At 44.1% G+C, this 18,827-nt stretch overlaps 1 protein-coding gene across 1 annotated transcript in view; it reads right to left on the reverse strand.

The window, feature by feature from the left end:
* Positions 1-830: 830 nt before the first annotated feature.
* hydin (HYDIN axonemal central pair apparatus protein) overlaps positions 831-18,827 on the reverse strand; it is a gene marked incomplete at both ends in the record, with an annotated part of 178,481 nt that continues 160,484 nt past the window's right edge. The window contains 11 exon segments of the mRNA XM_083764015.1: positions 831-1,064; positions 4,241-4,522; positions 6,507-6,731; positions 7,449-7,679; positions 8,257-8,407; positions 8,801-8,964; positions 15,353-15,562; positions 17,114-17,336; positions 17,636-17,745; positions 18,563-18,606; positions 18,609-18,645. Of these exon segments, the coding sequence (XP_083620141.1) occupies positions 831-1,064; positions 4,241-4,522; positions 6,507-6,731; positions 7,449-7,679; positions 8,257-8,407; positions 8,801-8,964; positions 15,353-15,562; positions 17,114-17,336; positions 17,636-17,745; positions 18,563-18,606; positions 18,609-18,645 (1,911 nt within the window).

Consider the following 18,827-nt stretch of genomic DNA (forward strand, 5'->3'; position numbering starts at 1 on the left):
AATATAGAAAAGCATTAAGTTAAAATGTGTATTCATTTAACTCTAGATTGTAAAAAATAAAAAAGTCGACTTGAGAGTCAAATGAACACTTTTGCAGTGTATGTTCTTGTATTTTCTCTGTTTTGGACATGTTTCTGATTGTGCACCTGTTTGGTGTCAAGGTCACTGGCTCTCAATGTGGGGTCCTCCTGGGACCCTCAGCGGTCCTTGAGGTACTTCCCGGCTAAATGAGGCAATGACTGCTAATTAGGATACCAAATGGACCCTTAAATGGATCTATAACCCAGAGAGCATACAAATTGAAATGGCTCCTTACAGGTCGATTTGGTTCCACTTGAGTAAAATCAACGTGGGGAATGTTATAGTGTTATAGTGATCTACAGATAAAGACCCAGAGATAAAATGTTATATATGAAATGGGGTCCAATAATACATATCAAACTGGGGGTCCTTCTTCAAATGAAAAAGGTTGAGAATCACATCACGTCTATCTAGTGGTTACCAAACAGTGTTTTTTTTTGTGTCACGACTCAGATTAAAAATGCCATTTTCATTTCCTACATTTAAAAAATATATATACTTCAAAACATTTTTATAAATAGAAAACATAGAAAAAAAAAAGTTCTTAAAACAAACAAATCTAAGAAATACAATAAATAATAAATAATATTAATTAAGAAGTAGTGAAAATAACCGATCTACAATCTCACAATGTGGTGCGAAGCGACCCGTTGTGAGCTTGTAGATCTGCTAATTTCACTAGTTTGGGTCCCGGGCAAATGCTATTTTTTTTGGGTCTGACCTAGAAAGTTTGGGAAGCAACAAGTGGTCTAGACAATGTTGTCCCTGTCCCTCTGGCCTGAATCAGGGCAGTACCCTTTGAGGTAGTAGAGCCAGCAGCAGGGCTGGCCGTGGCCCTCCGAGCGCGGACTGCAGATGGTCAGCTTGCCGAAGCAGGGAGCCCGGGCAGAGCCCGCCGGTGGCTCAAATGAGACCAGGATGTTGTGGGTCTTTTTAGAGCGCATGGAGTCCACACCTTTCACACTGAAGCATGGGTTGTCCACCTAGGAGGAGCCACATTCATTAAGGGTCTGATTAATGAAACCATAGCGTCCCGATTCTGGGCATGTCAGAATAATAGGCAAACATTCTGCCAACATTAGGCAAGAATAGGATTTGGTGTTGATGGAAAACAGGAGGGGTTTAATGCTAAAATCCTGGGGGGTCAACAAATAATTTATGTTGCTCTGGAAAGGGAAGGCTGGCAATGTAACCCCCACGACCCGACTCCGGATAACCGGGTGAAGATGGATGGAGATGGATGTTTAAGTCAAGTTGTATGAATTTGCGTATCAAGCTCACCAAGCTAGTCCAAAATGTTCGACTATTTTCGCAGAATGTTGCCCAAATGTTGCCAGGTTAACAAGTTTAGTAAGGCAAGGCAAGTGCATTTATATAGCACTTGGGGGAGTGGTAAAGGTTAAAAAACCAAGCTACCTTTCACCAGTGGTGGAAAGTAACTATAAGTACATTTACTTTACTTAAGTAAAATTTAGAGGTATTTGTACTTTCCTTGAGTATGTTACATTTTCACTACTTTTACATACAATATTTGCCTCTGAAATGTAGTGGACTACATTTCAGAGGCAAATATTGTACTTTTACTTTCAATTATTTGAAAACTTTAGTTACTAGTTACTTTGGAGATTTTAATTTTGATTAGAAAACATACATTAACCACCTCAACTCTATACATTTCGGCTATTTGAAAATCGATCGACAAGCTCACAATGCGTCGTGATGTGATGCATTGTGAGCTTGTAGATCGGCTATTTTCAAAGGATTTTGTACACATTTTGAACTTCTGTAATGGGACATTCTGCAATATATACTTTTACTTTTAGTACTTGAAGTAAATTTGGATGCCGATACTTTTGCACTTTTACTTGAGTACATTCTGAGTACGGGACTTCTACTTGTAACGGAGTAGGCCTACATCTACATTGCAGTATTTATACTTTTACTTAAGTAAAACATTTGAGTACTTTTTCCAACACTGCCTTTCACCAAGGAAATTCAAAGTGCGTTACATAAAACATTAATTAAGACGTCATGGCACAGAGGAAAATAAACACATTATAAAAAGGACAAAAAAAATAAAATATAAGTAGAAATTAATTAAGTGAATTATCTGTGCTCCATCTTCTTATTAAGAAATGTAGAGCGCAAAGCCTTGTTCAATGAAAATTAATTAATTTGTGAAACTAGAGGGAGGGAAGTTGGTGTGGGGCATCATAAGCCCTTTGATCACATTTCAAGATTTCCATTGTAATAATGAGCAACTGAGTGTGTGCATGCATGATGTGTGTGCGTGTGTGTGTGTGTGTGTGTGCGTGCATGCATGTGTGTGTGTGTGTGTGTGCGTGCGTGCACCCGCACATTTCCATTACAGTTCTGAGAATGTGAAAGACATTACTATGCAAGAGTAACAGAGCAAGTTACGGTACTACTGCTGCCAGAAATATGTATGTCTTTACACGATACACCCAGATTCTAACCACCCTGGGCAAGACCTATACGCTGTAGAGGCTATCATTTGTTTGGGGCGGAAGTTGCGGGATTTTAGCGGAAGTATCGCCCCAAGGAAATGACGTTGACGCTTTACAAATCAGTTTACATTCTCCGCAAATGAAACAAGTGTTGCGATTGGTCGGGAAAATATCGTATCCGGGGGAAATACATCTGACGGATGTCCCGGACGATACATCCGCCGATAGCTTCTCTGCCTTACGTTGTGACCAGGCTTTACTTTATGCTTCTCTGCCTTACGTTGTGACCAGGCTTTTCTTTATGCTTCTCTGCCTTACGTTGTGACCAGGCTTTTCTTTATGCTTCTCTGCCTTACGTTGTGACCAGGCTTTTCTTTTCGCAGATAAGTAAGCCTGGGACCGAGGCTAGATTCTAACAGTCAATCAGTATAAACTACTTGGAACGAAGCAAGTTGTAAATGCATGATTCACCCAGTTATTATATGTGTCCCTTTCATGCCCATATATGGAGTTCTTGTAACGATGGAAGTTGGAGATCTATGCTATACCCGTTGTACCCGTGTCAATATGGAGATGTCTGTATCTGTCTCTCTGTGTCCCTTTATTCCTATGTATGTGTCCCGTTGTACCAGTGTCAGAGTACCCCTTCCAGAGGCAGAGGCCTTTTGTGGCGGTTCTGGACAACCGTGGGTCCGGCCGACTCGACACCGGGCACTGCACTCCCTGTGGGGGTGTGGAACGCGTGTGTTGATTTTGAAGTCGGTGGGGTGAACGCTTCTCCAGATACGTGCATTTCAGCCTTTCACACAGACAGAGACATGCATTTATAGATAGATAGAAGATATGGTAAATGGTGCATTTATATAGGGCCTTTATCCAAGGCGCTTTACATAGATGGCAGCAGAAACCATGCAAGGCACCAACCAGCACATCGGGAGCAATTAGGGGTTCAGTGTCTTGCTCAAGGACACTTCGACAGTAACTCTGGGGGAGCCCGGGTTCGAACTGGCAACCTTGCGGTTCCCATCAAGGCACTCTACCCCTGAGCCTCCGCCGCCCCATATGGTCATGCCCTTGTGTGCCATCTTCCACTGCCAATTGCCATGGTGCAACTAACTACCTTAGTAATCAGTCTCCTACACTGCACACTAGTGCACACACACCGTCCCATTTCCATCTGGCGCTCTGACAGATTGTTTGCGTTCTTTCCCTCGGGTGTTCATTGTTCTCCAGAACCGTTCGGAGGGTTTGTTACGTTGGTTTTGATCTTGTTTTGTTTTCCCTGGTTATTGGATTTCGTTTCCCCCCCCCCCCTGCCTGGATATGTTTTGCTTTGATTTCGTAAGGAATGCTTTTACCTTTTTTTAGTCTACACTAAATGCATTTACTCAAATTCTGAGGTATCTTTTACCTTACTTGAGTATTTCCAATTTTCATTGTGAGCTTGTAGATCCGCTATTTTCAAAAGATTTGTATACCTTTTGAAATCGTTCTGCACCACGAGTACTTTTAATTTTGGTACTTTAAGTACATTTTGATACCAAATAATACTTTTGTACTTCCACTCAAGTAAATTTAAAATGTAAAGTCCGGACTTTCACTTGTAACAGAGTACCTTTGGCATTGCAGCGCACTGGTACTTTTACTTAAGTAAAACATTTGAGTACTTCTTCCCACCGGCCGCCGTTTACCTGGAAGGAGAAGACGGTGGTCTGCAGGAAGACGTTCTTGAAGGGTATGGAGACGTTGGAGCCGGCCCTGATGCTGAAGGGGCCCTGGGCCTTGGGCGGTCCGCACGTCCCGCGGAGGGGGAACACGTACTCGCCGCCGACAGCCGAGGACAGGGTGAGCTGGCCCCTCGCCTCGCCCTGCTGGTGGGGCTCAAAGACCACCTCCACGCTGACCTCCGACCCCGCCTGGAACCCAGGCCACGCACTGACGTTCTTGTCCACAGTGAAGTTGGAGCAGTCCGTCTGAGAGAGAGAGACAGAGAGAAAGACAGAGAGAGAGAGAGAGAGAGAGAGAGAGAGAGAGATGTATCGGTTAACCTAAACATCAGGCTTAAACATTTTTGAGGGGCTATAGCTAGGGCAGCCTAGTCATATATATGGCAGCCAAATCTATGGACTTTTTATGTTTGCTTTAACACTTCAAATAAAACCTCTCAAATAAAACCGTGGGGTGCTAATGACGTGTGTGGACACGTCCTTAGGTCATTTTTAATGATATTAAACTCTAAAATCAATTTTTTGACAGCGGCCGTTGCTAGGCAACACCTTGCCTTGTCCGTCCCGGACAAGGACAAGGTTCAAAAGAGAGATCAGACTTATTAGCGTGAGGTAGTAATGGAATATTTCACCTCCCGGTTTCGGGGGGAAATGGAAGTCTTAAGCATCCCCATCATCATATCTGGCCAGCAAAAAAGGTTAGAGGTATTCAAGGTTGCACAATAAATTGTACACGTATTCATGAGGCAATTCTTATGCCCAAAAACAGTGGCTGATTTGATCAACCCCAAAAAGTTTACTTCACTCTTTTGCATTGCCTTAAATAGCTCCAGTACCAATGAAACAGCAAAGCACAGTAACTGAAATTGTATTATTGCTGGTCTTTTATAATGATAGTATTTATCAAAGCTTAATTATGTGTGCATGTTTACTGTTTAATTAAGTCTGATCAAATAAAATAAAAATAGACGTGACATTTACAAATATAATAAATATATAATTAAATTATTATTTGTACTTATCTGACATATCTTCAATGGTGATCAATTAAACTTTGCATCATCAACATTATTAACTTCTATTATCCTTTCTCATTTGACACGATGGATAAATGCAAGGCTACACTGAATCATAGTAAAATGTTTTTTTTAAATCCACTACCTTCAATTTAGAAATGAGATGTGAATGAAAAACTTTAAAAAAAAATCTTAAAATATTATTAGTGTTTTATTTTAGTATTATTAGAATAATAAAGAAATAAAGAAAGTTTGAGCAAAACTTTTACCACAAACTGTACAAGTAAAGGGTTTCCCCTAGCCTTTGCTACAAAACCATGCAAATAACGTTTTTTATTTTCTTTCTTTTCTTTTTTTAGCTTTTACCACAAACATTTTACAAGGTCCAAAAAATAAATCCCAACATATTTACATACAGTATAGTACCTGAGAAAAGACATGATCTGACTTTAATAAAATAAATCCCAACATATTTACATACAGTATAGTACCTGAGATAAGACATGATCTGACTTTCCTAGTCCTATAGTCTGTACTTATTGTGTAATATTTCATAACATCATTGTTATAGAGCGTCGCAGTCCCGCCCCCTCGATCCCCGGAAAAGAAACCCCAGTTCATTTTCCTCATAGACTTTTCAGAAAGTATTTATTTAAAGACGTTTATGCCGCGGACAAAGCCAACTCTTGTTGTGACAAATCAACAACAAACGGGCCAAACAAAGAATTAGAAAGTAGAAAAAAAACGGCAGGTTTCTCTTGTTTGTAATTATTTCTTTGGTCCAAAATATTGTGTGTGTTGTCATGATTTGTCACGACAAGAGTTGGCTTCGTACGACGCTTAAAAGGTCTTTAACCCATTCTGACCGGGCACCCATTTTGGTGTCAGCATCATGTTATGCTTTAGCTATTTAAAAATAGCAGATCTACAAGCTCATATCGCGCCACCGAGTGGCGCGATACGAGCTTGTAGGTCTGCTATTTTTTGAAAAATCGAAGACACTTTTAGAATCTGATCTCAGGTCAGAATGGGTTAATAATGAAACTGTCAGGATGTAATAGACATTTTTAGAATCTGATCTCAGGTCAGAATGGGTTAAATAAATACGTTTTGAAATGTCTATGAGAAAAATGCATTGAGATTCATTTCCTGGGCTTGGCGTCGTCATGAAAGGGGGCGGGACTGCGACGCTCTATTGACATTGTCCTTCTTACCTTGCAGGAGTACTCTGCCTTGACGCGGGAGTAGTTGCTGAACTTGACGGGCGCGGAGTGGCTGCTGCCCAGCGGGCAGGAGAAGAACACGTCCTTCTCTGGAGGCGCGGGCAGCGCTCTGAGACGCAGCTCGTAGTGGAAGGAACCCAGCTCACTGCTGTGGAGGCTGAGCCGCGCCGTGGACTGGCCTGCCCGCAGAGGCTGGAACTCAAAACTCAAGGTTCCCTGTTCGGATTGAGAGGAAGACATGAACGCATCTAAACCCTGCATTTTGACCTGAGATCAGATTTAAAAAATGTCTTCTACATCCTGACAGTTTTCTGAAAAAGTTTCTATGTCAGTCGTTCGTCGATTTTTCAAAAATAGCAGACCTACAAGCTCGTAGCGCGCCACTCGGTGGCGCGCTATGAGCTTGTAGATCTGCTATTTTTCAATAGCTAAAGTATAACATAATGCTAACACCAAAAGGGGTTCCTGCCCCAAAAACGGGTTACCATTACAGGTTGACGATTAATGGTCACGCAAATAATAGCGACTAAATTATTTCATTGTGTTTGGCCGTTGAACATTACGGAACATAAAGAATACATTTCTGTTTGCCTGGTAATCATTTGAGGAAGATATATGACAAATAACTGAAATATAAAAATAAATTACTGACATATTCATTATTTTTCTATAATATTTTATTTAAAACGCATCACTTGTAGTTGTTTCTTTCAATCATTTTATTTTTCGTTTTTGTTTTTTTTCATCACTTGTAAGCTTGTAGATCTGCTATTTCAACTTTTGTATGAAAACGTACGATTATGACAAAACAATTGTGATGATCTCAAATAATTGCGATTTAGACCATTATGTAATTTTGGGGGTCTTGAGCTAAAAAGTGTTATTACGGCAATAAGAGACAAAACCAGTGTTATTAATAAGGGATGTCCCAACCTTAGACTGCCCCGGCACGGTGCGTTGAGGCGGGACACTGACGTCCAGGCACTTGCACTCGGCAGAGAGGCAGACGGCCGCCGCCAGGGGGTTGTCCACCTCCACGCTGGCCGACACCGTCCCGCGGACCGCCGTCACCAGCTCCACGCTGGACGCCACGCCCGGAGGCGTGGCCTTGAAGCTCACGCTGTAGAACAGGAACTCGGCGGACGCCTCGTTGCGGAAGGTCACCTGGAGAACGGAGGAACCGGGGTCAGCGCCATCCATGCATGCTGGCCTTGTGGCGGACATTTTTGTCAAAAATTCCATGTTTACAAAATGAGTGGACCAGAAATACAAAGAGCTACGGTAGCCCTGAATGACCAGGGTCCATTTGGTTCCATTTGTACACTCTGAGAGTTAATGGGGTCATTGCAAATCAAACGTTTGAGAACCACTAGTACTAGTTGGGCTCCTAAATATGCCGTATAGTGTCGTGGTAAATAAGTGTCATACATACAGTATATACAGAAGAAAACCTGGAGACTTGGCTTTCAGAAAATTGAAATGATAAAAGCAAAGAAAAGAACATTATAATATAATAAGCCACGGTCCACGTCGGACACACATACAGTATATCTGTGTATGGGCCTATTGATGACCTATTGATGACCCCTGACCCCTGCGGAGGCTTCATTAAAGGCCTGGGTGAGAGGAGAAGCTCAGCAGAATGACTACATGACCCGTTGAGTGTGCGTGCGTGCGTGCGTGCGTGCGTGCGTGCGTGCGTGCGTGGGTGCCACTGAAAGCGTGTTCCAGAGGTCCAGACCTTAGCGTTGAACGTCCCCTCCTTATACGTGAAGAAAGTCAACCTGTAGTCCCTCGTGGCCAGAGGAGGAACGTCGATATAATCCAGGCCCTTCAGGGCCACCGTAGCGTCAGGCCTCTCAGGCTTCAGAAGCTCTATCAGCACGCGGAACCTGCACGGGGATTGAAATGACAGACCTGTGAATGTGCAGAGCAGACTTTCCACCTTTCAGCAGGCCTAGGGGAGAGGAAATGATCACTTCTCCTTCACTCTTCACTCTTCTTTATTTGTGTGTTTTACTGTACTCTACTGTCTAATAAACTATTCAATCAATCAATCAGTGTTCTCCCCATGAGGTGTGTCTTATATAGGGCCTGCGATCCTTTTCTCACTTTTACTGGAACGTGACGTGTTGGGACTTAAAAAATGTATTACGCTATACACTTTACAGTACCATATTCTGTAACGTAAATAGCAAAAACAAAGGTTCCCTGGCAGTGCAGTACACACACGTACGAGAGTGTGCCGTACAGGCGATATTGATGTGTGAGCGTTGGTACTGTACCTCTGCGGCTTGGTGAGCCAGTTGTGTACGGCGAGCAGCTCCGCGTGCTGCGTCTTGGCAGGCAGCTCGTGGCTGACGACGGCCTCGGGCCTCGGGGGGTCGGCGGTGCCCTGCAGGGCGTACAGCACGCCCGTACCATCGGGGAAGGACAGGAACACGGAGCCCTGGAGGAGACGGAGACGGAAGGAGATGTGTGCTTTAACGCTTGACATTATAGGATGGTTTTTTTTGATTGATTGAAATATTTATTAACAGTTTGTAGAATTTACAGTACATTTTAAGCACAAACTCAATACAAAGACTGTCAACTGTGAGTGGACGACCCAATTAAGCATTACACTTGTTTACAACAGGGTCCACATTGTTCAATTCATCAAAACATTTAAAGACATACAAACATTTAGAGACATACAAATAGACATTTCTATGTAGCTAAATTCATCATATGGGAAGCAAAAAAGGGAAAAGATACAATATACAGTGAGGGAAAATGGGGTGGGGGGGGTGGGGGGGGATTCAGATTTTACAGAGGCCAGTTTCGAATTGCAGCCATCCGTAGGTGCCCTTTGAGAGCGGTTTTGAAGGAGTCAAGGGATTCACATGTCTTAATGACTGTTGGTAGGGCGTTCCACATTTTGGTGGCATAGGAGCGAAAAGAATTTAGTCCCTTGTTTGTGCCGAATCTGGGTTGTACATGGTTTGTTGTACTCCCTCTGGTGTTGTGGGTGTGGACTTCGTTTACACTAAGGAAGTATTTAGACAGGTACATGGGTATCTTGGTGGTGTATCGAATCTTGTGGACCAGACCCATTGCAAGATGCTGTACTCTGTCGTCGACCCTAAGCCATCCCAGCCTGTCAAAGTGGGCAGGGGTGAGGTGGGTTCGGGGGGTGAGGCCAAGTAGGAGCCTGACCAGTTTGTTTTGGGAGGTCTGGAGCCTTGTTTTAAGGGCCTTTGAGGTGCTGTGGTACCAAGAGGTGGATGCATAGTCAAAGAAACCTTGTACGAGGGCTCCTGTTAAGGTCTTCAAGGTGTTTTTGCTGACCAGTGAGGAGATCCTGTAAAGGAATCTTGTTCTTTGATTGACTTTTTTGATTACGTTGGTGGCCATCTTATCACCGGAAAGATTGGCCTCCAGGATGGAACCTAGGTAGGTAATTTGATCTTTTCGTGTGATAATATTGTCACCCACTCTAACCAAGAAGCCATCTGCCTTGCTGAGATTACTATTTGATCCGAAGAGGATGGATTCAGTTTTTCCCAGGTGTAAGGATAGTTTGTTATCAGCGAGCCAGGTGCAGATTCTACCGAGTTCAGAGCTGAGGGTCTTTTCAACCTGCAGTTTGTTCCTGTCCGAGACCAGCAGTGCTGAGTCATCTGCGAACAGGAACAAGTTGCAGTCACAAGCTGAAGTCATGTCGTTAACATATATTAGGAACAGTAAAGGCCCTAGTATGCTTCCTTGTGGGACGCCACAGTTCACTGGGAGGGGAGGGGACAGTGTTCCGTTCACCTCCACCATCTGTTCTCTCCCCTCCAGGTAGGATTGCATCCAGCTCACTGATGTGCTATCAAAACCAATAGCTTTAAGCTTGTTAACCAGTATGGAGTGGTTCACGGTGTCAAAAGCCTTTTGGAGGTCCAGCATGACCATGCCGCAGTATTTTCCAGCGTCCACCTCGTGTTTGATGTGGTCGCTCAAATAGAGGAGGCATGTGTCAGTGGAGTGGGATGTTCTGAAACCAGATTGGAACTCGTACAGCAATTTATTAGTGGCAAGATACTTTTCAACCTGTTCATAGACTATTTTTTCCATCACTTTCGAGATGGAGCTTAGAATAGAAATAGGGCGGTAGTTGCCGGGTTCTAATTTACTCCCTTTTTTGAACAAGGGGGTTACTTTGGCCAGTTTAAAATCTTGGGGGACCTGTCCCTGTTTGATGGAGAGGTTAACTATGTGGGTGATGACTGGAGCTATGGAAAAAGCTGAGTCTCTGAGAAATTTGGAGGGGATATTGTCATGGCCAGTGGCCTTGTGGGGTTGTAGGGCACTCAGTTTTTTAAGTACCTCCTCGGTTGTTACCATTGCCATTTTGAAATCATCTTTACAAACACCAAGGTTTTTGTAGAAGGCTTTGATGTGCTCTACACCAAAACGCCCAGAGTGGGAGGGCAGTTTGCTAACCAGCTTTGTTGCAATGTTTGTAAAGAAGATGTTCAGGTGGTTGGCTACATCAAGCTTATCAGTGATGAGGGTGTTATTCGATTTGATGTTTATGTTAGTAAACCTGGTTTTTAGTTTCTGACCACAGCCTAGTTGGTTGTTTAGTAACTTCCAGAGTTCCCGAGGATTGTTTTTGATTTCCTCGGCTTTATCATTGATAAAGTTACATTTGGCAGATTTGGTCATGGCAATTACACCGTTTCTTAGCTTGTTACACTGGGTTTTTAGGTTGCACAGTTTGGTTTGGAGATTACTGTCGAAGCGCTTGGCTAGCATGGACTTGCATTTAAGAAGTTCAGAGCATTTGTTGTCTCTGGCTTTCATTGCAGTCAGTATGTCCGAATTCATCCATGGCTCCGAGCGGGTTTTGACCCTGATGGTTCTCAAAGGAGCCATGATGTTTAGTACTGATGTAAATTTGGTTTTAAAGCCAAGCCATGCTTCTTCGACTAGTGAGCTCCTGAGCACATCGGACCAATCCAGACTCTCCAGTTCAAGGTTAAAGGCCTCACTAGAGTAGGTTTTGAGGTCCCTAGATATGACTGTTTTGTGACAGTCAAACTTTAGTTTTTGTATTTTGCGGGTACAGAAAATCATAAAATGATCACTGAGCCCACATACAATAACCCCTTTCTTGGAGATTCTGGATTTGTCCGAGGTCAGAATGAGATCAATGACAGTTTGAGTAGAATCACACACTCTTGTGGGTTGGGTAATTAGCTGACTGACACCATGCAGATCACAAAACCGACTTAATGGTGATGGGGACAGACAGCGACTGCACACTTGCACAGAGGCTTGGAAGTCCCATAGCGTTATGGTGGAGAAGTCCTTCTAAGGCAGTGGTAACCAACCTTTTCAAGCCCAAGAGCCCATTTTATTTCCAATTGTAAGCCATGATCTACCACTAAAATGTGTTAAAAAAACACTTGTTTTTTGCGATTTCTGACAGGCTCAATTCATGTGCACACATCCAGAGACTATAGTTTACGAATAAATAACTGATAGTTATATAATTAATGGCTAAATATTAAGACAAATGTATTAGAAATATACATATTATTATCTTATTTGTTGAGTTTCTTTTAAATAAAACAAAACGCAAAGGACATGAAATTAATTGCTTATATAGCACACTATTCAGTTCGATGAATATTCATATTTACAGATGTTCAAATGACAAATGCATACAGTACATGATCATATATTTGAACAGTTATGGTGACTGGTACAATACTTTCAGACAGTGTCAGCCCACCTTTAATGAGACTGCTGTGACTGCACATTATCTGCAAGCGTTTTGAAATCTGGTTCATACTAGTTAGTGATTGCCAGTCTGAGGCTGTCATTAAGATGTGAGTCAGTCATACGAGTTCTAAACTTGGATTTAATTTTCATTTGTGAAAAGGCCATTTCACTTAACATAAGTGGAGCCAAAGTAGGCATTTGAGTGCACAAGACACAATCAGGGGATACTTCTCTCTGCTCACAAGTGAACAAAAAAGTCCTGCTTTTTAGCTCTGTCCTCCAGTGGATAGTCAGTTACCAGTTCATAAATCTCCATTTTATCCGTTGTCAATGGCTACGTTTACATGAAGGGTGATCATTCCGAATAAATACTTCCGAATAAAATACATCCGATGTAATGTTTTTTGCCGCGAGTTTACATGGGAAATGGTCATTCCGAACGAATGTTTACATGGACGTTGCCGTCGGTGTGATATAAGCCATGACACATGTTATTTCACGTGAAACTACACCATCTGTTGGACACATAAAATATAGGCAGTTCATTCAGAACACCAGTAGACCATATACTTTGAAATCCCATCATTTCATCTCTCGCTTGCTGTAAGCACTGGACCAGAGAGAGAGAGAGAAAGAGAGAGAGAGAGAGAGAGAGAGAGAGAACGCACACACACACACACACAGTCACACACACACACACACACACACACACACACACACACACACACACACACACACACAGTCACACACAAAGCAGTAAAACATCGCATTTATCAACTTTTCGCTGCGCGCCTCACAAGGCTATTGGATTTATTTGTGCTTCGTCTTTGCACAATGCACGTATAGGCATACATTGTGTAAGTAAGAGCTGATCTACAGGCTGACAATGTGCCCCACATAATAGCGTATTCTTTCTTGGGACTGCGTGTGTGTGTGTGTGTGTGTGTGTGTGTGTGTGTGTGTGTGTGTGTGTGTGCGTGTGCGTGCGCGGGCTGACGGCATTGTGTCCTCTCTCCACTGTCTTTCTGTGAGTCCCCGATGCACTATATAATTTGAAAATGATCAGTGATCATGATCAACTCGGGACGGTTGGATCTTTGAACACTCACAGGGGGATCATCAATCATCACTGCATGCTGCAGCCTGCTCCACGTTTTTTGGGGGGGATTTCGGAGCTGCAAAATGCAAGAAATAACGCACTCTATGTGCAAACTCCTCGGTGCGCCTTGGATATGAGCGCCTTGGAGTTGGAGCGCAATGGAAATGAGCATGCTCAGAAAGACCAGAATGAACTTACATCCGAAGCAGCGTATACATGAGTCCAATTTTCTTTCAATCGCAATGAACATCGGAGTAATCCGGCCAGTGACATCGGAATGGTTTTTAGATCGCATCGAGCGTTTTCATTCGGATGTCAGTTTTTGTAGGTGTTTACATAACAACGTTTAATAGGATTGAACTTCTATTCGGAATGAAAAGGGGATTTAACTGCTCATGTAAACGTAGCCATTGATAGGATTTTATGAAGAGGAATCTTGTCCTCACGCAATTAAATCGTTGAATGCATTGTACACATCCTCACCCCGGGTCCTTTTTTTCCAACAGAATCAGGGCTAGAAAGTCCTCTTTGGTGGTAAAATCAGGGAAAAACACAATTAGCTGGGCGGTGTCCGTGGCATATCAGTGGACTTGTCGAACTGAAGTGAAAACTATTCACATATTGACAAGGCTTTGAATACGTTTATCAATGCTTTAAATTCCTCCTTGTTTTTATGGTTAGAAAACAAGCAGGACACCGTGACATTCAGCAATTCTTAAACCATGTCCCTGTCCGTAAATGGTTCCTTGCACTGAGCCAAAACATGGCTAAGTCGGAAGGATGCATGCTCCCAATTCCTGGTGGAAATGATTATTGATGTTTATGATTTCTTTCCGCCAGATCTTCCATAGTCAGAGTAGAGTAGTCACTGCATGCTTGCCTGTGTAGGTATAGTAGTGAGTGAGAGGCTGTTTAGCTCTGTGGGTTTTTATACTGTTCTGTTCTGACTATTATGCACAAGTTGTGCATAATAGTCAGACAAACAAACACCGCAGTTGATGGCCCAACACATGTCTGGGGCCATCACGGCGAGCTATTCTAAATGCACGTTCTGTGTATTGGTAGTGATGGACTGGCTGCCTGTCAGTCTGACACCCGCTGACTCCGGGATCTACTTGAATGGCTCGTGCGAGCTACTGGTAGCTCGCGAACCCCTGGTTGGTTACCCCTGTTGTAAGGCTATATGGACCACATTCAGACCGCAGCCATCTTGCCAGCCTAGGTGATAGTTCCCATAGACAGCCCATTCATCCAAACAGAAAAGCCCTATCTAATTATATGAACGCATTTTGACCTGAGATCAGATTCTAAAAAATGTCTTCTACATCCTGACAGTTTTCTGAAAAAGCTATGTTTCTATGTCGGTCGTTCTTCGATTTTTCAGAAATAGCAGACCTACAAGCTCGTAGCGCGCCACTCGGTGGCGTGCTATGAGCTTGTAGATCTGCTATTTTTCAATAGCTAAAGCAAAACATAATGCTAACACCAAAAGGGGTTCCCGCCCCAAAATGGGGAGAAGTCCTTCTAAGGCTATATTAGACATTTTATGAGCTACTTCGTGTCAAGAAATTCCTTGCAAATGATTTTTTTCTAAGTGTTGGAGTTTGGAAGCGCTCGTTGAATATCACTCAACGGCCCATGCGTACCACCTGTTTTTAATGTGCACATAATGCAGGAGGCAGCAGGAGGTTCTTTACTGATAACGAGCGCTTCCATACTCTGATACTTAGAAAATAATCATCTGCAAGGAATTTCTTGACAGGAAGTAGTAACTCATAACATGTCTATGGTGGATTTTTATTAAACAAACACATTGCCGATAGAAAGAGGATAATTCAAGCTTTCCCTACAGCTGCAATGTTGGTGATTTTGACGTTGTTTAATATAATTAGAGAGGACTTTTCTGTTACTGTATACCGTACACTGTAGGGTATATAATATGTTTGGACACCCCTGCCCTACAGTATATATCTTCCACTACCTGGTGCTTCTTGCCCTCGGTGACCATGGTCAGCGGCCGGTAGGTGATGTCGTAGGCCTTGGCCTGGTAAGCCTCCAGGACAACAGAGGGCGCTGCGCTCCAGTGCTCCCCCTCGAGGACGGGCCTGAGGCTCCAGCGTTGGCCGCTGGGGTTGGACAGGCTCAGCGGCAGGGTGTGAGACCCACGCACCGCGCACGCAAACGAGAGCACCTGGAGACAGGAAACAGGAAGTTGAAATGATCTTGGTGCACTTGTGGAGAGGGGGGGAAGCTGCGTGGCGGTGTGACTTGTAGTCCGGGAAGGAAGTGAGACCACATTTTCATGATCATGACTAAAATATCTAAAAACACATAAAAAAAACCCAGGAAATTGTTTCTTGTGTCATCATTAAAATAAGCAAAAGGGGTGAAGTGGCCCTTTAAGGAGTCTGTTTTTGTGACAGTGCACTGCCTATAGAGAGGCTATGGGAGTGACATCATCGTACCAATAAATGTATTTACAGAAGGAAGGCTGACGTCACGGTATGCAGACACTTCCATGGGAGGCAAACCTCGCACCGGAAGTTCCATGAATACATGGCAGTGAATGGAGCCAGCTGGACCAGCTCGTCAACAAACTTTATTTCGGAAAACAAATCTGGGACCTTTGTCATATAACCGGTTCAGGAATATAAAAGACTATAGGACATGTCACAGGTTGTTTTCGAAATCACTTCATTTTCAATGTGCAGAGTACATTTATTTGAGGATCTAAACAGCGAGAGGTATCGTTTCTGTCTCGGCGGTATCGCGAGATTTGGCTGCCAGACAGGAGACGGTGGACAGTCTTGTGATACTTGGTACGTTGGCAGATGCAGCAGACCTACCTCTAATACCTCTTTAGTAATGGGGGCTGTGATGCAGCAGACCTACCTCTAATACCCCTTTAGTAATGGGGGCTGTGATGCAGCAGACCTACCTCTTTAGTAATGGGGGCTGTGATGCAGCAGACCTACCTCTTTAGTAATGGGGGCTGTGATGCAGCAGACCTACCTCTTTAGTAATGGGGGCTGTGATGCAGCAGACCTACCTCTAATACCTCTTTAGTAATGGGGGCTGTGATGCAGCAGACCTACCTCTTTAGTAATGGGGGCTGTGATGCAGCAGACCTACCTCTAATACCTCTTTAGTAACGGGGGCTGTGATGCAGCAGACCTACCTCTTTCATGACGGGGGCTGTGATGCAGCAGACCTACCTCTTTAATAATGGGGGCTGTGATGCAGCAGACCTACCTCTAATACCTCTTTAGTAATGGGGGCTGTGATGCAGCAGACCTACCTCTTTAGTGACGGGGGCTGTGATGCAGCAGACCTACCTCTTTCATGACGGGGGCTGTGATGCAGCAGACCTACCTCTTTCATGACGGGGGCTGTGATGCAGCAGACCTACCTCTTTAGTAATGGGGGCTGTGATGCAGCAGACCTACCTCTTTCATGACGGGGGCTGTGATGCAGCAGACCTACCTCTTTAGTAATGGGGGCTGTGATGCAGCAGACCTACCTCTTTAGTAATGGGGGCTGTGATGCAGCAGACCTACCTCTTTAGTAATGGGGGCTGTGATGCAGCAGACCTACCTCTTTAGTAATGGGGGCTGTGATGCAGCAGACCTACCTCTTTAGTAATGGGGGCTGTGATGCAGCAGACCTACCTCTTTCATGACGGGGGCTGTGATGCAGCAGACCTACCTCTTTCGTGACGGGGGCTGTGATGCAGCAGACCTACCTCTTTCGTGACGGGGGCTGTGATGCAGGAGCCGGTCAGGGTGAGCGTGAGGGGTGCGGGGAAACCCTCGACGAAGCAAGGCAAGTTGTCGTATCTGGTGTCGTTGCTCAGCTCCACGGGGGCAAAGGTCACGTCGAAGGGAACGTCCATGCCGGGGCAGATGTAGCCCTTGCTCGGCACGATGGAGACCTCAGACGGGAAACCCTCTACATCCCAACGGAAGCTGATATATACAGTAGGTAACAATACAAGTAAAGACAGTAAATTACACAGCTCTAATAATCTGAAATAAACTGTATGGTCATTTCGCTTGTAAAAATGTGGTAAGTCTGCATGCAATATATTCCGACCAGACAAGACTGTGTATCCGGTTAGAATATTATTCTACACTCCCAAAAACAAACATACATACACTGTAGAGTAGACAGACAAATGGATGGATGGATGGATGGATAGATGGACAGGTGGACAGACAGACAGACAGACAGACAGACAGACAGACAGACAGACAGAGGACCCTACTTGGCTCCTATGTCTCCAGTGTTCATCATGATGGCTCTCTTGCTGGCCTTGCAGCGTTGGGCCACAGCCCCGAAGGCCAGGTAGTCCTGGTCCAACTGAACCTCCACGTCCTGCAGACAACATGGACTTTATGTATGCTGTAACCTCCAACACCCTGTATCCAAACTTTGAAAGCTAAAGTTTTAAATGGCTAAAAGTGGTTTCAAGCTAAGGCGACGGAGATGAGTTCCAATATACTAGAGATGCATGATATAATCGGTAGCGTACCAAAATCAGCCATAACTAAATGCCATATCGGTATCGAATCGCTTTATTATTTTCACCAATATTGATGGCGCAATAATAACGTGACCGTCAATGGCTTTGTACTGACAGTCCTGGCAGTTTTCTGTATCAGTGGTGCTCAATATTTGAGTACCACAGATGAAAAACAGTCTAAGTCCAAATTTCATTCTGACCCCTCCACGAAAAGGCCTCGTTGTCCTGAACCCTTATCTATAATTTATACATTATGGATCAATAGTGTGGACCTTAGACTGTTTTTCATCTGTGGCATTCATTTCATGTCAAGGACCCCAAAAATTATATGTAATATGCCTCCGCCCCCCCCCCCCCCCCCATCTGAAAATATGTTGTTCCAAGGAACCCCCCCATAAGCAAAGATTTGAGTTTAAAAACATTCGCTCTGAAAGAATATATATTCAAAGAGCTCGGACCCTGCAAATAATCTGTTATCGGTCTTAATTTCAATATTGTGCATTTCTAGAATAGGCCTATACTTTTTCTCTCTTTGAGAGGAGAAGGGCGCAGAGAGGACACCGTTTCACTTCCACGGGCATATTGCATGTGGTGAGAGTCGGAGTCAGCTTGTTGGCACATTCACCATTATTTGGATTATAAATGAACAGATCCATGCCAAGCCTATACCTGGCAGCAGCCATGGATAGTCAGCAGGGGGCGCAACATGCCAAACACTCTGCCTGCAGGTCAGCTGTGAAGGGAGCCATGCGCTGGTGGGGCGCGTACGAGATCTGAACAACACACCGCCGCTGTACGCTTTCAGCAGCAGCTCCCCCGCAGGGTTGAAGGACAGCACCTGATAGGAGCAGGAGAGAGGAGGGGCACGGGAGGGGAGGGGAGGAGAGGAGAGGAGGGGAGGGGAGGGGAGGGGAGGGGAGGGGAGGGGAGGGGC

Source organism: Protomyctophum parallelum (assembly GCF_964188405.1).
Source record: "Protomyctophum parallelum genome assembly, chromosome: 4".
NCBI lineage: Eukaryota > Metazoa > Chordata > Actinopteri > Myctophiformes > Myctophidae > Protomyctophum > Protomyctophum parallelum.